Consider the following 19,340-nt stretch of genomic DNA (forward strand, 5'->3'; position numbering starts at 1 on the left):
TATATATATTTTTTTGGCCACGCCACACGGCATGTGGCATCTTAGTTCCCCCATCCGGGACTGAACCGGTGCCCCATGCAGTGGAAGCATGGAGTCCTTTTTTTCCCTTAATTTATTATTATTATTATTTCTTTTTGGCGGGGGGCTGCGTTGGGTCTTCGTTGCTGCGTGCAGGCTTTCTCTAGTTGCGGCGAGGGGGGCTACTCTAAGTTGTGGTGCGCAGCCTCCTCATTGTGGTGGCTTCTCTTGTCGTGGAGCACAGGCTCTAGGTGCACGGGCTTCAGTAGTTGTGGCTCGCAGGCTCTAGAGCGCGGGCTCAGTAGTTGTGGCGCATGGGCTTAGTTGCTCCGTGGCATGTGAGATCTTCCTGGACCAGGGCTTGAACCTGTCTCCAGCATTGGCAGGCAGATTCTTTTTTTTTCCCTAGATAGATAGATAGATAGATAGATAGATAGATTTATTGATTGATTGATTGATTGATTGATTGACTGGCTGTATTGGGTCTTCGTTGCTGTGCGTGGGCTTTCTTTAGTGGCGGCGAGCCGGGGCTTCTCACTGTGAGGGCTTCTCTTGTTGCAGAGCACAGGCTCTAGGCGCGCAGGCTTCAGTAGTTACAGCATGTGGGCTTCAGGAGTTGTGGCTCGCGGGCTCTAGAGCGCAGGCTCAGTAGTTGTGATGCACCGGCTTAGTTGCTCCGCGGCATGTGGGATCTCCCCAGACCAGGTCTCAAACCCGTGTCCCCTGCGTTGGCAGGCAGATTCTTAACCACTGCACCACCAGGGAAGCCTGGAAGCACGGAGCCTTAACCACTAGACCACCAGGGAAGTCCCCATATGTTCTTTTTTTAAAATTCTTTTCCATTATAGGTTATTATAAGATATTGAATATATTCCCTGTGCTATACAGTAAATCCTTATTGTTTATCTATTTTATATATGGTACACTAAAATCTTTTAAACACATTTTACTGACTCTTCTCTCTAGGCAAGAAATACTAAGGGAAGAGGCTGCAATGAAAATGGGCTCCCTGATCTCTGTGGATGGGAGAACCCTGAGGTGACAGAGATCAGACAGGAGCAGTTAATTACCCAAAGAAAATCTGGTACGGTTACCTCACTGACAACAGCGCAGAAGAAAAATTGGATCTGCAGAATGGTCTTTCACAAAAATCAGGAAACAAAACAAAAAACAAAAAGAAAATCTTCCAAGTTTAGTTAAAGAATAGTTAACCTTCTTCAAAGTGATATGTGGCCATTTTCACATGTAGCTCTACACCAAGGAAAAAGAAATACCCACAACATTGAGTAACTACTGAACGATGGCCCTAAGATAATAATTCTGGAGCTACAGAACACAGCCACAGTCCACTGATAAGACATAAGGCTCATGGAGGTCAGGTACTAAATAGGACTTTCAATCCAGTCCACCTCAGAACCAATGGAATCCCAAACCTATGCCACAGCTAGTTTGGTCCCCAAATAACCTCAGCAACTAATAGCTTCCCGACATAGCTCTTCATTCATTGGTCGAAAGCCTATTAGGGTAGAAAAGGCCAAGTGCAAGACCACCAGTGATACTCTCTTCCAAAATAGAAAATTAAAAGTGTTATTACATCTCTCAAAGAATAACAAAGATTGGTGTCACCGTTAAAACATGAGCTGAGGTGGTGATCCGATATATTCCATTCTATAATTTGACCACTGCAAAAGTCTGATAGCTCTTGGAAAATGACAGGGAATTATAATCAAATGGTGATTCCAAATGCTGCTGCAAGTTTCTGATTTATTCTGTGTACTGAAACAAATAAATATAGCCTGGTATGCATCCAGCAGCAGGGCTCTGATGAAACTGCTACCTAGATTCCTGGAGGTATCCAAGATTTCTGATCTGAGACCTGCTTCTTCAGGTTTAACTTTTTTTTTTTTCCCCAGGAATAATCCAAAGAACTTTTTTCTTGAACCAACAGAAAGCAAACTGCCAACAAAATATGCCATCACTCCCAAATACTATTATAGTATCTAATTCCTACAATACACCATCAAAATCAGGAAATTAACATTGATACCATACAACCATCTAATCCATATATCTCATGCAAATTACATCAACTATCCTAACAATATGCTTTATAGTAAAAGGATAAATTCAGGATCCCTTGTTATATTTACTTATCATGTATCTTTATTTATCTTTATTCTCTTCCAATCTGGAACAATTCCTCAGTGTTTCCTTGATGCTTTTTAGGAGTACTTGGCCAGTCATTTCAAGAATGTCTCACAGTTTGGGTTTGTTTCATGTTTCCTCATGTTTGTAATCAGATTACACATTTTTGGCAGGAATATCACAGAAGTATTAAATATGATCTTCTCCCTACAGGCAGTATACAATTTCAATTTGTCCCGTTAAAAGTGATGATACTCTTGATCACTCGATTAAGGTGCTGTCTACCAGGTTTCCCCCTATAATCCTTTTCCTTTTGTAATTAATAAGTGTTCATAAGGAGATTATCTGAGACAACATAAATATCCTTGGAGTGGGTTGAGTGGTGCCCCCCAACTTAAATAAAAGATATGCTCTCCCACAACCTGTGAATGTGACCTTATTTGGGAAAAGGATCTTTGCAGATGTAATTAGGTTAAAGATCTTAAGAAGAGATCACCCTGGATTAGAGTGGGCCCTAAGTCCAAAGACAAGTGTCCTTAAAAGAGAAGAGCAGGGGGGCTTCCCTGGTGGTGCAGTGGTTGGGAGTGCGCCTGCCGATGCGGGGGACGCGGGTTCGTGCCCCGGTCCAGGAGGATCCCACGTGCCGCGGAGCGGCTGGGCCCGTGAGCCATGGCCGCTGGGCCTGCGCGTCCGGAGCCTGTGCTCCGCGGCGGGAGAGGCCGCGATAGTGAAAGGCCCGCGCACCGCGATAAAGAGTGGGCCCCGTTTGCCGCAACTGGAGAGAGCCCTCGCACAGAAACAAAGACCCAACACAGCCAAAAATAAATAAGTAAATAAATAAATTTAAAAAAGAATGTCCTTGATGATGCAATAAAAATTAATTTTATTAAACTTCCACCCATGAATACATGTCTTTTTAACATTCTGTAAGACAAGAAGAGAAGCATGAATAATAGACTTCTGTTGCATACTAGGGCTGTATAGAGGAAAAGCACTTGTGATTGTGTGAGTTATGAAATGAAGTAGCCACAATTTTCACAGACCATCATTTTTACTTGAAAGACTGATAAAATGGGTTAATAAGACTTGGGCAGGGAGTTCCCTGATGGCCTAGTGGTTAGATTCTGGCCTTTCACTGCCGTGTCCCTTGGTCGGGAAACTGAGATCCTGCAAGCAACATGGCGCAGCCAAAAAAAAAAAAGAAGAAGAAGAAGACAACTTGGCCATTTAGCGTACATTTTCTTCAAAATGAACAAAGTGAGTTTTTCATTTCAAGAGAAACAACTGACAGTATTTGTTGCCAGTGATAAATTTCTAACCGCTGCTTAAGACCTCTTACTTACTTACTTACTTACTTATTTATTTATCCATCTATCTATCTATCTATCTATCTATTTATTTACTTATTTATGCCGTAGTAACATGTGGCATATGGGATCTTAGTTCCCCCACCAGGGATCAAACTCACACCCCCTGCATTGGACTGCCAGGGAAATCCCAAAACCTCGTATTTTAGAATATGTGTGATATTAACAAATGTGGGTACTTTAATATTGTATAATGAAATGCATCAATAGTTGGAAGAGCCGCACAATTCAGTGAACCATTATTTTCCAAATGACTAATGCACCATGTCACAAAATCACACATGGGTAAAAAATTGATTCAAAGTGCAAGAGAGACCAATGGCTCTTAATGTAAAAATAGAAAAGTTCATTGATGAGGTTTCAGATTCTATTTTGACTAGTCTTAAGAAACCACCACTTTGGTACAGAATATCCACAACTATCTGAAAAGACAAACTATTCCTCCCTTTTCCTACTACATATGTGTGTGAGACTGCCTTTCCTTTACATACTTCACCAGAAAACACAGCATAACAGACTGAATGCAGAGGCAGAGATGAGAATATTTCTTATTTCAATATCTCTTATTTGGGGGAAAAATTGATTTTTCACTTAAAAATGTCAACATACAGTAAGTTTATTTTTAATAGATTAATAAATATTTTTAAAATTTCTCAGTTTTAACTTCTCAAACAGTAAATATGATAGATGTAGCCCACATAAACAAAAGCTGCTTAGGACCCTAAATCATTTTTGAGTACAAAGGGTTCTGAGAGCAAAAAGTTTGAGAACCACTACAATAACCAAATGAGAACTACAAAGGTGGAAACTTGACACAGGGAGTTTCCTGTGTCACGACTTCCATATACTCAGCATACTCTTTTTCTTTTTAATTCAAGTTTTGATGATGGAGTACGAGGTTAACTGTGGAACAAAGCAAACTTTAACATTTGGTGTATAAATCTTGGTTCAAAAAGTACATATATGTCAAAAAACATATACATTCACATTTAACAGCATGGTTTCTGCTTTATTAAAAATATGTTCAATGGCCTTCCCTGGTGGAGCAGTGGTTAAGAATCCTCCTGCCAACGCAGGAGACACGGGTTTGAGTCCTGGTCTGGGAGGATCCCACATGCCGCAGAGCAACTATGCCCGTGCGCCACAACTACCGAGCCTGCGCTCTAGAGCCCGCGAGCCACAACTGCTGAGCCCACGTGCCACAACTACTGAAGCCCGCGCGCCTAGAGCTCGTGCTCAGCAACAAGAGAAGCCACTGCTATGAGAAGCCTGCGCACCACGACGAAGTGTAGCCCCCGCTCAGCGCAACTAGAGAAAGCCTGCGTGCAGCAACAAAGACCCAACGCAGCCAAAAATAAAAATAAATAAATTTATATAAAAAAATACGTTCAAGTAACAGGGTTTATACTTTATCCTTTTAGTGAAAACATATGGTAAATTCACGTTGCCCCAAGTGTGCTGCAAAATACACAGGACTCTAAATCGTTCTCTGTGTCTGATCTTCCTCTATCTTGTCTTGCTGTCCACTCCTACTTGCCCTGCAAGCAATGAAATGACACATTTCTGGAATATATTGCTGGTGCCTTCAGCTGTGCTCTGCCTACACAAAAACAAAACAAATCCATAATAGGGACCTCTGGGATTGGATGGAAAACGCCTCCCACCGGTGGACTGGTTGTTCTATGAGTCAATCAAATAATTCCTGGCAGAAAGCCAGGCAAATAGAAAACAGATTTTGAAAGAAGCTACTCTACAACTCTATGACAATACCTTTTTAAAATGTTCTGTATTTGACCAACCTTTACACTCTTCTCTATGTCTCTGTCCCTCTGCTGAAAACAAAGCAACACTATTCTACCATAAACCACAGGACTTTTTAAAATGACAGAAGTAGTATTATCTTTTCTCTAAAAAAAAGATTCAGACCATTCATTCACAGCAATGGGTAAGCAATTATAACTCTGTATGATAACATATGTTGGGTACAGGAACATAGTCTGCTTTAGAGAACACTTAAAGCTTAGATGAAACCACAACTACACCAAATTTTTAGAAATGAAGGTCTCTCCTTTTGGCACATCAGTAATTCCTTATCTCTTGCTACTTTAACGGGCAGCTACAATTTGCAAGTACTTTTAACTAGGAACTGTGGAGAACGGTCTGACAGCAATTAGCTAAGGCAACTACCAAAGGGCGGGGGGGGGGGGGTGGAGGGGGAAGTGCACTCTTAAAAAGCCCTAGCTGAATTTCGCCTTAACCCGGCCAGTTTAAGCGGTAAGAACGCATTCCGCGCTTTTGTTTTTCATAAGCCGTACAAGCATAAAGATCTTAGAAACATTTCATGACCACAACAGCGAATTCCTTCCAAGACTTTAAGTCTTTAGATGATAACTTTTTAGCCCTTCTGAATTATCCAACAGTTTACTCCAACTACCAGCCACCCAGGATCAATTCTGGAGGACTGACACCACCAGTAGGAGGCAACCGACACGGACAAGTCCTTCAAGAGCAAAATTATGACAGATCGGAAGGAAACACTCTAATTTTCGCCGTCTTGTCTACAGCCATACCACCCTGAACGCACCCGATCTCGTCTAATTTTTGCCACCTCCCGCTTCCATCGCCTGTCCCAGATAGCAACGTGTCTTCAGTGCATCTTTTGGCCAAAATTTGGCGCCAGGTTTCAAACACGTTTCCGCTGGCGGCCACCAAACTGAAGTCTCGAAGGGAGAGGACTGCTCCCCATTGATCCTTGGGGGTGGGGGGTGGGGTGGAAATAAAGCGAGGAGCGTTTGAAGGGAGACAACAATCCTAGCCTTCCCAAAGCCACTTTGTTTGCCCGCACCTCCACCTTGGAAAGAAAGCTGAGACCCAGAAAAGTCTTCCCTCCCATCGATGGACACTGAGAGCGCTCTCCGTGCTGGGGGACCGCGGGACTGGCGCTATAAAAGGCCCCAAACTGCCTGAAAAAGAGGCCGGGGAACTTACCCAGTTTCTTCCACATGGCGAGATGACAAGCGAGGAAGCCTTTGCGGATGGCAGCGCACACCTTCGCCGGCTCGGAAGAGGTGAAGCCCTTCTGCTTCTTGATGAAACCCCACAAGTGCTCCCGGGCAAACTGTGCCGCCTCCCGCCCGCCGTGCCCGTCGCACACGGCGAAAAAGGCCACTGAGGAACGGCGGCGGCAGCAGCAGCTGGGAGTCGGCGAGGCCCCGGCGTCCGGCGGCGCGTCGCGAGCCTCTCGGGCTGCCACCGCCGGGCCTTTCCCCGAGATTTCGCCGCCAGGAAGAGCCAGCGGTGACCGCTGCGGAGGCAACGGCTGAGAGAGGGACCGCCGCGGCGCGGGCTCTTCTTCAGCCGTGGGCTCGGGCTCCACCACGATCTGAGTAACGTCCTCCATGTACTTCCTCCCGCCCTGGTCTGAGAAGACGCTCACTCCCAGAGAGTACAGCCCCGCCATGGCAGGCTGGCCGAGATCCCGCCGGTCCCACGCAGCCCGCCGAATGCGGCGGCGGGATACACACTCGGCGCTCGCCGGCCAACTATTGTTTATCTTCGACTACGCCGAGAAGGGGGAGGGAGCGGTCCCGGTGGGGGGCGCACGATGTCGAGACTTGTCCGCCAGAGCTGGGCAGAAGCGGCAGGGGGAAAGGAGCCGATCAGCTGCGTCTGCGCAATGCGCCTCCGCCGGCTGCCCGCGCCCACCACACAAATCAGACGTTCTTCCCGGCTGACGTCACTAAGCTCTCTGGGCCCGACCAATCCGGAGTCGAGTTGGAGCGAACCCGCCCTCCGCCCTCAACCCTCGCTCCTCCCCACCTTCCCTCCTCCCACCGTGGGCGCGCGCGACCTGGCTGGCTTTCGCTTTGCAGTGGGCGTTTTCGCTCGCCCGCTTTTCGGCGGGTGCTAAACGCTTATCTACCAATTTGATGTCACCTTTTTGCTCAATCCCGGGGATCATGATGCAGTCTGCTGCCCTGGGCGTTCCGCTGCTCGCCTCGTGTGGGCTTGGGCCTCCCACGAGTGTAGAGAATCTGGGAGGAAAGACCTTCATTTCTTGAAGTTAAATGGCGGGAAACCTCACTTCGGAAGGTGGTTTGCGAATAGGCTGGAAAAAGCATGCCACAGCTGAACTGAATTTCGGTGGGATGGATCCGGCTGGGAGTTGAGAGAGCAAATCCAGTTTGTGTTAAGAAAACTTGGGAAATTTCCACTATTGGCTGCACAGTCTCGTATGTCGGAGACTTAAAAGGCTTAACTGTTTTTTTAAACATCTTTTCAGCTTTTGTTAAAAGTAGTACTTTTTCCGACGAGCCCTGGGTGCAGCATTTTTCCTCCTTAGGCGGGATCAGAAAACAGCTTACAAAAACTACCCAGCGCTCCAGTGCTCCAACAATTCGGTTATCTTCTCCCGTCTTCCTCCAGTAGGTTACAGTCTAAGCTCTAAAACCTTTGCACGGACTTCAACGGCATTAAAATAAGCCTCAGAGTGGGCAGGTTGGTATGTTCTCAACCGCACACGTTCTTGTCGTGAATCAGAGTTCACTCTTCCAGTTTTGGGCCACATCACCATCAGCTCTCCTGGGTGCCCTTTCCTCTACAGCCTTGGAGTTATTTCAAATGGAATGATACTAGTTCTGAACTGGGAATGGGGAAAATGTTCATTTTTTCACACGTGACAAGAAATACAAATAGAAAAAAATCCTTATGCCAATAAACATATAAATAAAATCACCTGGGGACTTCCCTGGTGGTGCAGTGGTTAAGAATCTGCCTGCCAATGCAGGGGACACGGGTTCGAGCCCTGCTCCGGGAAGATCCCACATGCCGCGGAGCAAATAAGCCTGTGCGCCACAGCTACTGAGCCTGTGCTCTAGAGCCCGCGAGCCACAACTTCGGAGCCCGCGTGCCAAAACTACTGAAGCCCGTGCGCCTAGAGCCCGTGCTCCGCAACAAGAGACGCCACCGCAATGAGTAGCCCGCACACGGCAACGAAGAGTAGTCCCCACTCGCCGCAACTAGAGAAAGCCCGCACACAGCAACAAAGACCCAACACAGCCAAAAATAAATAAAAATACTCTAGGTAGGGCTTCCCTGGTGGTGCAATGGTTAAGAATCCGCCTGCCAATTCGGGGGACACGGGTTCAAGCCCTGCTCCGGGAAGATCCCACATGCCGCGGAGCAACTAAGTCTGTGTGCCACAGCTACTGAGCCTGCGCACCACAACTACTGTATCCCCCGCGCCTAGAGCCCGTGCTCCGCAACAAGAGAAGCTACCTCAATGAGAAGCCCGCACACCAAAACGAGTGGGCCCTGCTCGCCGCAACTAGAGAAAGCGCACGCACAGCAACAAAGACCCAACGCAGCCGAAAGTAAGTAAATAAATTAATTAATTTTAAAAAATAAATTAAATCGCCTAAAAATGTAGCAAATCTGACTAGGTCAATTAAATTGAAAATGTAATCAAAGATATACCCTACGTCAAAATGCATTATACCAGATGGTTCCAGAGTGTAAAAACACTTGGAAAAAAATCCCAGCTTGTTTTGAAAGATAATCATAATCCTGTTATTAAACCCTAATAATTGTAACGCTGGAAGGATATCTGTAGACCATATTTTATAACTAAATGCAAAAAACCTAAGTGAAATATTAGCAATTCTAGTTCAGTACCCTCCATAACACAAGACCTGCAAGAGACAACAGTTTGTGTAGCTCTCTATATTACTCATCTTAAACAGCGTACTCACCTTCCCTTCCACTCCTAGAGATTACAAAAAGATAATTCCATCATGCTCTATAATCCTTTTCACTCAGTCACAACCGGTAGCCTCCAGGTCATCCGTCATTACCCTGATTAGCATCTCCATGGTACTCTCTACTTCTGTTAATCTGATTCAGTACTCTGCTCTTTACCAATCATCCTAAACATTTCACTCCACCCTTCAGATTTCAACATCTTTATCAGCCATTTCCTCTTTATTCTTAACCTCTTCTCTAAATGTTCCATCAACTTCCTCTTCCAACTCTCAAGAGCTTTGCTCCACCAGTTATCCTTTCTTGCTCCTGCCTCATCAACTTCTCTTTTTCTACGGGGTCATTTCCATCTTTGTACAAATATGTTCTGTTTTCTATTTTAACAAACAACAAAAAAACTACCTTGACTCCTGATTCTACCCAATTTCTCTGCTCTCTGTCCCCCCAAAAAATTTTAAGGAGTTGTCTCAGGGACTTCCCTGGTGGCGCAGTGGTTAAGAATCACCTGCCAATTCAGGGGACATGGGTTCGATCCCTGGTCCGGGAAGATCCCACATGCCATGGAGCAACTAAGCCCGTGAGCCACAACTGAGCTGTGTGCTGCAACTACTGAAGCCCACGTGCCTAGAGCCCGTGCTCCGCAGCAAGAGAAGCCACCATAATGAGAAACCCGAGCACTGCAACGAAGAGTAACCCCGGCTCACCACAACTAGAAAAAGCCCGCACACAGCAACGAAGACCCAACGCAGCCAAAAATAAGTAAAAATTAAAATTAAAAAAAAGAATTAACCTTAGAAGAAATATAAGACACTAATTAATTTGCTATTTTTTCTTCCTATGGCTAGTAAATATCAGTAACATCTACTAAGTAATAGTCCATTCCTCATCTATTAGAGCCACCCTGTGTATTTGGAATTATGAGATTATGTGTCTCAAGAGGTTAAATTCTATAACCTTGCCTTTACTCTGATCCTGTTGTTTTTGCAACTCAGTATTTAACAAAATAGTCAGTCTAATCTGGCTGCCACTGTCACATTCAACGTGTGCAAAGGCAAATTGGTAGGAGACACAAAATTAGAATCACTGCTGCCAGAGTCCCAGAGGTGTCAAACCTGTATGTGTTCTTAATTAGCCATGGAAATTCAATCTGTCGTGGTTTCTGCAGATAACTAGCTTTGCAGTCATTAGTGTGGACAGAGCATTCATACCTTTTCTCTTTAGATAGCTCTACTTACACACTTGGCCGTTTTTTTCTAAAGAGATCTAACCTACTCTTGAATTTATTATTGCTTTTCCTTGATGAAAAGTTCCATTTTTCTCAATTTTTGAAAAGTTTAACAAAAGTTATTTATTTAAATAATTTGGAAAAAGCAGGGTTTTGTTTTTTTTTTCCCTTGAAGTACTGTGTACTATCAGTTTTACTCAGCAGTACTGCTTACTGTGCTTCTGGGAAGGTTTCAAGCTCCAAATTGTATACCCTTCAGAATTAGAGATAAAATCAGAGAAGACCACTTTTAAGACAGAAACTAGTAAAATTTAAGCATTGCATTTATTTTTGGGAGCTAATATCATGATTTTGGTTTCTAAGCTAGGGTAGGAGCAAATTATTTTATTTTATTTTTATTTATTTATTTTTGGCTGTGTTGGGTCTTCTGCGGGTTTTCTCTGGTTGTGTCGAGTGGGGGCTACTCTTCGTTGCGGTGCGCAGGCTTCTCATTGTGGTGGCTTCTCTTGTTGTGGAGCACGGGCTCTAGGCTCGTGGGCTCAGTAGCTATGGCTCACAGGCTCTAGAGCGCAGGCTCAGTAGTTGTGGTGCAGGGGCTTAGTTGCTCCGCGGCAGGTGGGATCTTCCCAGACCAGGGATCAAACCCTGTCCCCTGCATTGGCAGGCGGATTCTTAACCACTGCGCCACCAGGGAAGTCCCAGGAGCAAACTATTTTAGAATACTCTCTGCCTCCTCTGTGCTGAGCAGGACTGTAAGGCATAGCATTTTTTGTTTCACATTTTCTTCTTCCAGCCAGTCTGTGGGACTTGAGTGAACTTAGAAGGGACTTCAGAACTTATTTTTAAAGGTAAACTATTTTTTTAAATTTATTTTATTGAAATATAGTTGATTTACAGTGTTGTATTAATTTCTGCTGTACAGCAAAGTGATTCAGTTATGCATATATATACATTCTCGTATTCTTTTCTATTATGGTTTATCATGGGATATTGAATATAGTTCTCTGGGCTATACAGTAGAATGTTTATCCGTTCTATATATAACAGTTAGCATCTGCTAATCCCCAACTCCCAGTCCATCCGTCCTCTACTTCCCCTCCCCTTTGGCAACCACAAGTCTGTTCTCTATGCCTGTGAGTCTGTTTTGTAGATAAGTTCATCTGTGTCATTTTAAAAAATATTTATTTATTTATTTGGCTGAGTTGGGTCTTAGTTGTGACAAGCAGGATCTTCGTTGTAGTGCGTGGGCTTAGTTGCCTGCAGCATGTGGGATCTTAGTTCCCTGACCAGGGATTGAACTCGTGTCCCCTGCATTGCAAGGGAGGCACCAGGGAAGTCCCTCGTGGCATGTTTTAGATTCCACATGTAAGTGATATCATATGGTATTTGTCTTTCTCTGTCTGGCTTACTTCACTTAGTATGATAATCTCTAGGTCCATCCATGTTGCTACAAATGGCATTATTTCATTATTTTTTATGGCTGAGTAGTATACCATTGTATGTATGTACCACATCTTCTTTATCCATTCATCTGTCAGTGGACATTTAGGTTGCTTCCATGTCTTGGCTACTGTAAATAGTGCTGCAATGAACATGGGGGTGCATGTATCTTTTCAAATTATAGTTTTCTCCGGATATGTGCTCAGGAGTAGGATTGCATGAGAATATGGCAACTCTATTTTTGGTTTTTTTAGGAACCTCCATAGTGGCTGCACCAATTTACATTCCCACCGAAAGTGTAGGAGGATTCCCTTTTTTCCACACCCTCTGCAGCATTTGTTATTTGTAGACTTTTTAATGATGGCCATTCTGACCTGTGAGAGGTGGTATAAAGGTAAACTATTAAATTACCTAGTTTTGAGAAAGGAAGCTTGTATTTTTAAACGAATGTTAGCCAAGTAGCAAGAACACTTAATACAGTAAATCCCCTACATACGAACATTCAAGTTGCAAACTTTCAAATATGTGAACATGCATTGTCATGTCCAGTCACGTAAGTTAGTTCACGTGTCTGGCATACATTGTCACGTGCATGTATCCTCTACAAGAGGTTGTGCTTTTGTGTACTTTACTGTACAGTAGTGAATAGAGTACAGTAGTACAGTGTCTTTATTTCAAGCTAGATTTACAAGAGGATGACTTCATTGAACTCCTTGCTGTGCAACACAAGGAGCTTACTAACGAAGACCTGATGGAATTGGAGGCTTAGAGAAAGGATGAAGAGAGACAAGAGGAAGAAGTAACTGAAGAACCGAAGAGATTCACGATGCAGGAAATGGCAAGGGACTTTCTTTATCTGAGGAGGCACTGTTAGTTTTTGAAGCACAGGACCCGAACATAGAACGGTACATGAAGGTTGCGGCAGCTGTTCAGAATGCAATCCAGTGGTACCGTGTCCTATGACGAGAATAAAAGAGCTACTACTCAGATATCACTGGATGGTTTTTTCAAGAGGGTAGATAGAATTGAATCCAGCAAGGAACCAGAACCTGTGCCATCAACGTCAGACGTGAGTGAAATTGCAGCTTGCCCTCCATCTCCTGTTGCTGATGATCCTTCAGCTCTACCATCTCCCACCTCCTCTCCCTCCTCCAGTAAGTCTTCTTGCCTGTTCACTCGATGCCAGCCCCTGTATGCCAGCTGTTGTACTGTACCATTGTACTTTTCAAGGTACTGTACTATAAGGTTTAAAATGTTTTCTTTATTTTTTGTGTTTGTTTTTTATGTATTATTTGTGTGAAAAGTATTATATACCTATTACAGTACAGTACTATATAACTAGTTGTGTTAGTTGGATACCTAGGCTAACTTTGCTGGAATTACGAACAAATTGGACTTACGAACATATTCTCAGAACAGAATTCATTCATATGTAGGGAACTTTACTTATAATTTGCTTTTGATTTAATCCTTTTATTTTTTTTTCCTGGGATATTCTCTCATCAGAAAAATCCTGAGTTTTTTCCCTTCAGCGTGTGCTTTACCAGAAAAATTGATTTCACGTTTTCGCTGTTTAAGTGGGCACAAGTTACTTACTACTATCGCCTAAACTGTTGTAAAAAAAATTGATAGTGCGTGGAAAATGTCTAGGATAGTACCTGCATACAATAAGCACTCAATAAATGTTAGCTCTTATCATTGTTATTAATGATTTATTTCTATTAAGCTTCTTGATTAAAATTTCTCCGTAGTTTTATTTTTCACCTTACTCTCCTATAATCTGCCCTCCGTCCTCTTTACCTTCGTTAACCATCTACTTCTTACCTACTAATTACCAAATTCAATTCCAATTATCTTGCTCATTGACCTCTCTGCTTAATTTACAGCTTTCACCACACATGTACATACGTACTTTAAACATTTTAACTTACATTCATGTATATTCACTTGCCAATCTTTTGATGTAGGGCCAAGACCTTTACTTTGAATATGAGTCCACTGTTTGGAGTTCAGCATCCCTTCTCCCATAAACCACATGAATAGTGTATCACCTATGACTTTCAGTTTTGATTTCTTATGAGTGGAACAAGAACTTAAAAAACTGATCAGAGTGCTCTCAGTACAGAATCCTGCTGGGTTTTATGACTTACCCAACTCACGATCCACCGTTTACAGTAGTCTCTCTCACCCATACCTGATTCACAGCAGTTTTTTTTAATTGAGTTGCCTTTATTAAATCTTTCTAAAGGATTATATTTAATTTTCATAGAGAGAACTTTATTTTTCTTCCACTCATATTTCATCATGTTATGTAACATTTAATTAAATATGTAATTAAACAAGAGCAACTGGAACAAACAGGTTTATGAACCAACATTGACTTAACATGTGAGAGCAATAGTGTCTGGATGTATCAGCGAATCAAAGTCTAGCCCCAAAGTTTCAGCATGCAGTGGGCATCTGGACATGCATCTTTTTTAGAGGCAAAAGAGAGCACTAATTAATCAGGTAAATCATTTAAGTGGTGACTGGTGGAAAGAGCTTCTATTGTGTAATTATTCTTGGAAGGGCTTTCATGAAAAATGAGGTGAAAAGATCAAAGAATTCATAGAAAATGACTGAGACTAGCTTTGTAATGAGAATAATATAGCTTACTCTGCTTACTTACATGTAGTAAACTAAAAATGAAATAAAATATGTTCTAATACTCTTATAGTAGATATTTTGTTTTTTCCTGTTCAGCACCCATCCGCCTCTCCTTTGGTAAAATGATGCAGTGATTTTCTTCTCCCTCCCCCACTCTCAAGCTATGTCATTGGGTAGCACTGGTCCCAAACCCAGCTCTAAGAGAGAGCCCAGATAGGGTTAGGCCAGTCAACATCTCTATGGCCTTAGTGATGGGTTCATTAATGAACTCAGAGCCTGATCAGAAGCCAGTGAGATATGAGGAGACATTTGCTGGGGCTTCTGGGAGAGAAAAGCTTCTCCTTAATAATGGAGCCACTAGAAGAGACTCTCACCTTAGGATCTAGTGTGAAGTTGGAACTGCTGCAGCCGTTCTGCTGCCAGGTTGGGAACCAGTCTGAAAATGAAGTTTAACACTCACAGGAAGAAGATTTGGGAGCTAGGTCTGGTGACATTTGAACTTTGAATAATGTCATGACTACCCCTGGATCTATCAACGGTCTCTTCAGTTTCCCTTTTAATGAAACCAGTTTGCCTTGAATTTTTCTTCACTGCGACATAAAGAATTTTCATTGACAAAAACAGAAATCTCCTCTTCCTCCTCGATAGGGAAGTGGGGATGGCCCGTAACTAGTATGGTTGGTCTTGTTTGTTTGGGCTCTGAACCGTCCCACATTCTTCTGATTTCAGTGCTGCTTTCATCCCATGTAGTTTGTTCTGAGATTTCTGCTTCTTTGTGTTTCTTTTTGATATGTCCTAGTTTTTGCTTATGTACTAATTCAAATTACAGTTTTCATACACTGACACTTTATTTATTGATTTATGTGTAGCAGAAAATTGTTCTTATGTTTACTGGTTTTCTACTCCCAGAAATTTCTATTACCTCAAGACCCTTCCTTCATTAACAAACTCATGAACTCACTTTGAGTTTACACCTCAGGAAAGTGATATTAGAGGGGAAAAAAAAGTTAAATATTCAACTTTCTTGTTTCAAAATCCTTGGTATGCAAAAATATACAATTCAATAGAGCCAGTTTTTCTGTGTAATGAAGGTGATAAAGATTTTACAAACTTACAAGAAGACATATGCAAGGATGTTCATTGCACCATTGTTTGCAATAGCAAAAATCAAAAACGTCCATCAAAAATGGAATAGAGGGACTTCCATGGTAGACCAGTGGTTAAGAGTCTGTGCTTCCACTGCAAGGGGCATGGGTTCGATCCCTAGTCAGGGAACTAATATCCAACATGCCCGGTGTCACAGCAAAAAAAAAAAAAAAAAAAAAAAGGAATAGATAAGAATATGTGGTGTATTCATGCGACTGTGATAGCAGTTGGAAGGAATGTTCTTTTAGGAATAGTGTGTCAGACATTATTTGACTGACCTACCAACCATTCATAACTCCTTTCTCCATTTGCTGTCTCCTCTGTAGAGAATTTAAAGGTTCAACACTCCCTTTCCTAAACTCCACTGCACCTGGGTCTTGAGATAATAAAGATCAATGAAATATAAATGGAAGTTTGTTGGGGGATTCTGAAGACAAATGTAGCTGGCACTGGCTTTTCCCTCAGCATGCAACCATGAAGGAAATGCCAAGAGAAGTATAGAGATTCTGGTCCTTACATTACTGAGCCATGGAAAAAATACCAACAGCTGTTTACCTCTAGAGTATTTATGTGAGGAAAAAAATCCTTCTTTAAGTCACCCTTGGTTGATTTTATACTATTCTCAGCCAGAAGCATCACTAAATGTTATGCTCTGTCAATATGGATACATCTCAAAAATAATGTTACAAGATATAAGATGAATAATGTTGGGGACTTCCCTGGTGGCACAGTGGTTAAGAATCCGCCTGCCAATGCAGGGGACACGGGTTCGAGCCCTGCTCCGGGAAGATCCCACATGCCACGGAGCAACGAAGCCCGTGTGCCACAACTACTGAGCCTGCGCTCTAGAGCCCACGAGCCACAACTACTGAGCCCGTGTGCCACAACGACTGAAGGCCGTGCACCTAGAGCCTGTGCTCCACAACAAGAGAAGCCACCACGGTGAGAAGCCCACACACTGCAACGAAGGGTAGCCCCCGCTCACTGCAACTAGAGAAAAGCCAGCACGGAGCAATGAAGACCAAACGCAGCCAAAAACAAAAATAAATAAATTTATTTTTTTTAAAAAGCCAAAGGAGAAGAATGTTAAGAAGGCAAGGACTTCCCTAGTGGCGCAGTGGCTGGGAGTCCGCCTGCCCATGAGGGGGATGCGGGTTCGTGCCCCGGTCCGGGAAGATCCCACATGCCGCGGAGCGGCTGGGCCCGTGAGCCATGGCTGCTGAGCCTGCGCGTCTGGAGCCAGTGCTCCGCAACGGGAGAGGCCACAACAGTGAGAGGCCCACGTACCGCAAAAAAAAAAAAAAAGGCAAACATGGTCAGTAGTGTCAAATGCTGTAGAGAGGTCAAGTAAGTTTATGACTAAAAACCATTCACTGGATTTATCCCTAAAGGGGTTACTTGTTACTTTTGCCCCAAGAGTTCCAGTAGGGTGGTAAAGGCCGAAGTTTGGCTGATATGGATTGAGTGAGTGAGAGGTGATGACCAAGAGACCCTGATTATAGTGTAGGCAAGTCATTCAAGAAGCTTGTCTGTGAATGGAAGGGGAGAGCGAAGGAGCTGAAGGGTCAAGGGAATAATATGTTAGTTTTTTTTTTTCTGCTGAGCTGCTCGGCTTCCAGGATCTCAGTTCCCCTACCAGGGATTAAACCCGGGCCACGGCAGTGAAAGCTGGGAATCCTAACTACTAGGCCACCAGGGAACTCCCCAATAATTTGTTTTTAAATAATGAAGAGACAGGGAACTTCCCTAGCAGTCCAGTGGTGAGGACTCCGTGCTTTCACTGCGGTGGACCCAGGTTCGATCCCTGGTCAGGGAACTAAAATCCCATAAGTCACATGACATGGCCTGGAAAAAAAAAGAAGAGGAAGGTAATTTTAAAATGCCGACAGGAAAGATCCAAAGAGAGTAAAAAGTGAAAGGGAGAGGGGGAATGTGGATGGTCCCTGAGAAGAGAATGCTATCTAGAGCAGTTTCTCAAACTTTAATATCCTGGGGATATTGGAGTCACCTGTGGGATTAAGCCTACATTTCTAACAAGCTCCCAGGTGATGCCAATGCTGCCAGTCTTGGGCTCCACTTTGAATAGTAAGAATTTAGAGCAGTGGTTCTCAAACTACAGTGTGCATCAGAATTACCTTGTGGGCTTGTTAAAACAGGTTCCTGGGACCTACTCCCAGATTTTCTGCTTCAGTACTTCTGGAATGGGGCACAAGAATTTACATTTCTAATAAGTTTCCAGGTGCTGCTGATGCTGCTAGCCCAGGGATCACATCTGAGAACCATTGATTTAGTAGATAAATGGAGAAAATCACCTTAGAACAGAGATAGCTTCACCACTGAGGAGATAAGGAAAAGGCAGAGATTGACAGGGTTGCAGACAAGTTTGTAGATTTGTGGGGAGGTAGGATGCTGAGGAATTTACTGCCCATTGGCCTATATCTTCTCAGCGAAGTAGGAGTGAAATCAGCTGGGAGCAAGGGAGAGACTGATGGGTTAAGGAACTATAAATATTAGGTGAAAGCTATTGCTCTGTAATTAGCTATTCTCATAACACTGCACAAAAGGTCAATTTGTTCTGTTACTTATTAAAGGAATGTTTTTCAATTAATTCATCCAGACAAGTTGACAAGGAAGTTATGCGGTGCAGTGGAAGAATTATTAAGATTTTCCTGTGGCAGGTAACTAGAAACACCTGCTTTGGGAATTGCCAAGCCCGAATCTTGTTGCTATGTGCTTTGATGAAGAAATTTAGGAATTCAATTTGTTTTATTTATTTATTTTAAATTATTTATTTATTTATTTTTATTTTTGGCTCATTGGGTCTTCGTTGCTGTGTGTGGGCTTTCCCTAGTTTGAGTGATACTCAAAAAAATAACCATTTTTATGTGTGCTAGACATTATTTTAAGCACTTTACACATATGAATTCAGTTGATTCTCACAATAGCTCCATAAGACGGGTTCTATTATTCTCCCCATTCTGCAAATGAGGAAACTGGCACTTGAAGAAAATAATTTGCTTAAGGTCACACAAAAAATAAGTGGTAGAGTTTGATCTCACACAGCCTAACTCCAGGACTATATACTCAAACCACCTCAGAATATAGCCTCTTTGGGGCTCTGTAATGTGAATTCACTTCAGATTATGTGTCAAATAAGTGGATCAGATGAGGTAGCTGTCATTTGGTATTAAAGAACTTAGGATTTCAGAATCTAGGATATGGTTTCAGGAACAAGCTCTTTCTTTTTTAAAATAATTAATTAATTAATTAATTTTTGGCTGCTTTGGGTCTTCACTGCTGAGCGCTGGCTTTCTCTAGCTGCCGTGAGTTGGGGGCTACTCTTCCTTGCCATGCACAGCCTTCTATTTGTTGCGGTGGCTTCTCTTGATGCGGAGCGTGGGCTCTAGGCACGTGGGCTTCAGTAGTTGTGGCACTTGGGCTCAGTAGTTGTGGCTCAAGGGCTCTAGAGCGCAGGCTCAGTAGTTGTGGCGCATGGCCTCAGTTGCTCTGCAGCATGTGGGGTCTTCCTGGACCAGGGCTCGAACACGTGTCCCCTGCGTTGGCAGGTGGATTCTTAACCACTGCGCCACCAGGGA

The 19,340-nt window shown here is 43.2% G+C and overlaps 1 protein-coding gene across 1 annotated transcript in view; it reads right to left on the reverse strand.

Annotated features, from left to right (window-relative positions):
* PPM1D (protein phosphatase, Mg2+/Mn2+ dependent 1D) overlaps positions 1 to 7,207 on the reverse strand; it is a 49,676-nt gene extending 42,469 nt beyond the window's left edge. The window contains exon 1 of the mRNA XM_081218983.1: positions 6,519 to 7,207. Within this exon, the coding sequence (XP_081075109.1) occupies positions 6,519 to 6,990 (472 nt within the window). The 5' untranslated portion in view covers positions 6,991 to 7,207. The remainder of the gene's footprint in view (positions 1 to 6,518) is intronic.
* Positions 7,208 to 19,340: the final 12,133 nt, after the last annotated feature.

The sequence above is a fragment of the Mesoplodon bidens genome (assembly GCF_964165515.1).
Source record: "Mesoplodon bidens genome assembly, chromosome: 19".
NCBI classification, from domain to species: Eukaryota; Metazoa; Chordata; class Mammalia; order Artiodactyla; family Ziphiidae; genus Mesoplodon; species Mesoplodon bidens.